Source organism: Grammomys surdaster, unplaced genomic scaffold (genome assembly GCF_004785775.1).
Source record: "Grammomys surdaster isolate TR1022 unplaced genomic scaffold, NIH_TR_1.0 133, whole genome shotgun sequence".
Lineage (NCBI taxonomy): Eukaryota > Metazoa > Chordata > Mammalia > Rodentia > Muridae > Grammomys > Grammomys surdaster.
In genome coordinates, this window is record NW_021604591.1 from 507,072 (window position 1) to 509,486 (window position 2,415).

At 45.1% G+C, this 2,415-nt stretch overlaps 1 protein-coding gene across 5 annotated transcripts in view; it reads right to left on the bottom strand.

The window, feature by feature from the left end:
* CUNH2orf42 (chromosome unknown C2orf42 homolog) overlaps positions 1-2,415 on the bottom strand; it is a 31,102-nt gene that overhangs the window by 12,170 nt on the left and 16,517 nt on the right. For 4 of the 5 annotated variants that reach the window (XM_028762395.1, XM_028762399.1, XM_028762394.1 and 1 more), the window contains one exon: positions 1,698-1,802. The exons of the other annotated variant lie outside the window; for it this stretch is intronic. In XM_028762395.1, coding sequence (XP_028618228.1) covers positions 1,698-1,802 — 105 coding nt within the window. The remainder of the gene's footprint in view (positions 1-1,697; positions 1,803-2,415) is intronic. 5 annotated transcript variants of the gene reach the window in all.

The following is a 2,415-nucleotide window of genomic DNA, read 5'->3' on the forward strand; positions in this document are numbered from 1 at the left end:
TGTGTGTGTGTGTGTGTGTGTGTGTGTGTGTGTGTGTGTGAGAGAGAGAGAGAGAGAGAGAGAGAGAGAGAGAGAGAGAGAGAGAGAGAGAGAGAATATATGTGGCACACATGTTGGAGGGAGGGTGTGGTTTTGTCTGTCTACCATGAGTTCATGAGTTCCAGGGATTAAACTCAGATCATTAGGTCTGGTGGGAAGGTGTCTTTCCTTGTTGAACCATTTCACTGCCCACCCACAACTGGATTTTTGAGACAAGTTCTCTCATCCAAACTTGAAGCTTGTCAGTTAGACTAGAGCAGGTGGCCACCCTTTTAGCATTGAGACTACAAGTTCACATCTCCCAAACCCAGAGTGAAACTTTTGAGATGCCTCAAAAAAGCACAGAGCTTTTTCATTACCTGACAAAACCAGGAAGCTTGTATTAAGAATTTTGCTGGACAAAATACTAATGAAAGTAGCTAAAAGAAAAAAGGTCTGTGTGGCTCAGTTTAAAGGTATAGGTTCACAGTAGGGAAAGCATAACAGCCAGAGAGGTTCTAGCTCTGGACAGCAGGAGTGTGAGGTGACTGGTCCCATCACAACTAGTGTCAGGAAGCAGAGAGGTGAATGCTGGTAAAGTGCTTATAGTTTCATCCTGCCCATGGGATGCTGTCACCTACTTAGTTAAATCTCTGCCACTGTCCTCATAAACACTCAGTGCTATGTTTCTGAGTGAATCCAAATCTAGTCAAGTTGACAATGAAGATAAACTGCCACACCATCCACCTACAATGGCTCAAGGTAATGAACACCATGCCTCGTCCACCTCGGCTCTGACCTCACTGGGTCAGGAGGCTCCAGGAGAGGTATTCATTCACAATCTAAAGCTTTGACACACCAGACACAAACACAAAGACTAAGACCCGGGCAGACTTACAGTTTTATCTGCTGCTCTTTTAGTTCTAACTCCGCTTTGTTGGTCCTTTGATCCAATTATGATTGAATTAATCATTTAATAATGGTTCTTTAGTTCTTTCAACTTTGATGTCTTTCTTCTTTGCTTGTTTGCTGTTTTGTATTATATATATTTACTTATGGGGAGGAAAGGATGTGGGCCACAGTGTACACGTACAGGTCAAAGGACAACTTGTGGGAAGTGGTTTTCTCTTTTAACCTCATGAGTCCTGGGGATCAAACTCAGGCTGTCAGGCTTCACAGCAAGTGCCTTTACCACTAAGCCATCTGGTTAGCCTATTTTTTTTTTTTTCTTCTTAGTTTTGTGGAAAGAACCCAGAGACTTGTGTATGCAGGACACATTCTTTTTTTTTGTTTTTTCAAGACAGGGTTTCTCTGTGTAGCCCTGGCTGTCCTGGAAGTCACTCTGTAGACCAGGCTGGCCTCGAACTCAGAAATCCACCTGCCTCTGCCTCCCAACTGCTGGGACTGAAGGCGTGCACCACCACTGCCCGGTGCAGGACAAATTCTTTAACATGAAGTTGCACCTCTACTTCACTCTTCTTTAAAACAACAGAACAAGGTCTCAGTGTGTAACTCGGGCTGGCCACAGGCTCAGGGCAAGCCTGCAGCTCCAGTTCTGCCACCCAGTCTGACGCTAACTTTCCTGTGGCTCAGTGCTCAGGACCCAAGCTCACTTAGCTCTACTAATCAGAGTATAACTGCCACATGCCACTGTGATGCCCCACTTCCGGCACACTTACCATCAAACTGATAGTGCATGGTTTGATGGATGCGCTCTGTGACACTGGCCAGCCAGTCTTGGAAGGACAAGGTCACTTGTGCCTCATCTAACAGCTGACCACAGACTAAAAAAAGAAAAAACAAAACAAACTTTTTTATTAATTTTACTTTTTTTTTTCAAGACAGGGTTTCTCTGTGTAGCCCTGGCTGTCCTGGAACTCACTCTGTAGACCAGGCTGGCCTCGAACTCAGAAATCTGCCTGCCTATGCCTCCCAGGTGCTGGGATTAAAGGCGTGCGCCACCACAGCCTGGCTTTAATATTCATTTTTACATAATATATATATGTGTGTGTGTGTGTGTGTATAACCACAAATCTCTTTTTATATATATCATGTGCATGCAGTGGCCTCTGAGGCCAGCAGGGCCACTGAATCTCCTGAAGCTGGAGCTACAGGTGCTTGTAAGCCACCCAATGTGTATTCTGGGAAATGAACTTGGGTCCTCTGTAAGAGTATCAAGAGCTCTTAACTGCTGAACCATTTCTCCAGCTTCATAAAACTTAAAAAAACAAAAACATCCATGTATACTGAGTGTGAGCATACATCCTTGTAATAAAAGCAACTGTAACACAGGAGTGATAATGTACGCCTGTGTCAGCATTTGGGAAACAGAGGCGGGGGAGCAGGAGTCAGTCCAGGGCCATCTGTGGCTACTCAGGCAGAGGTGGGGGAGCAGGA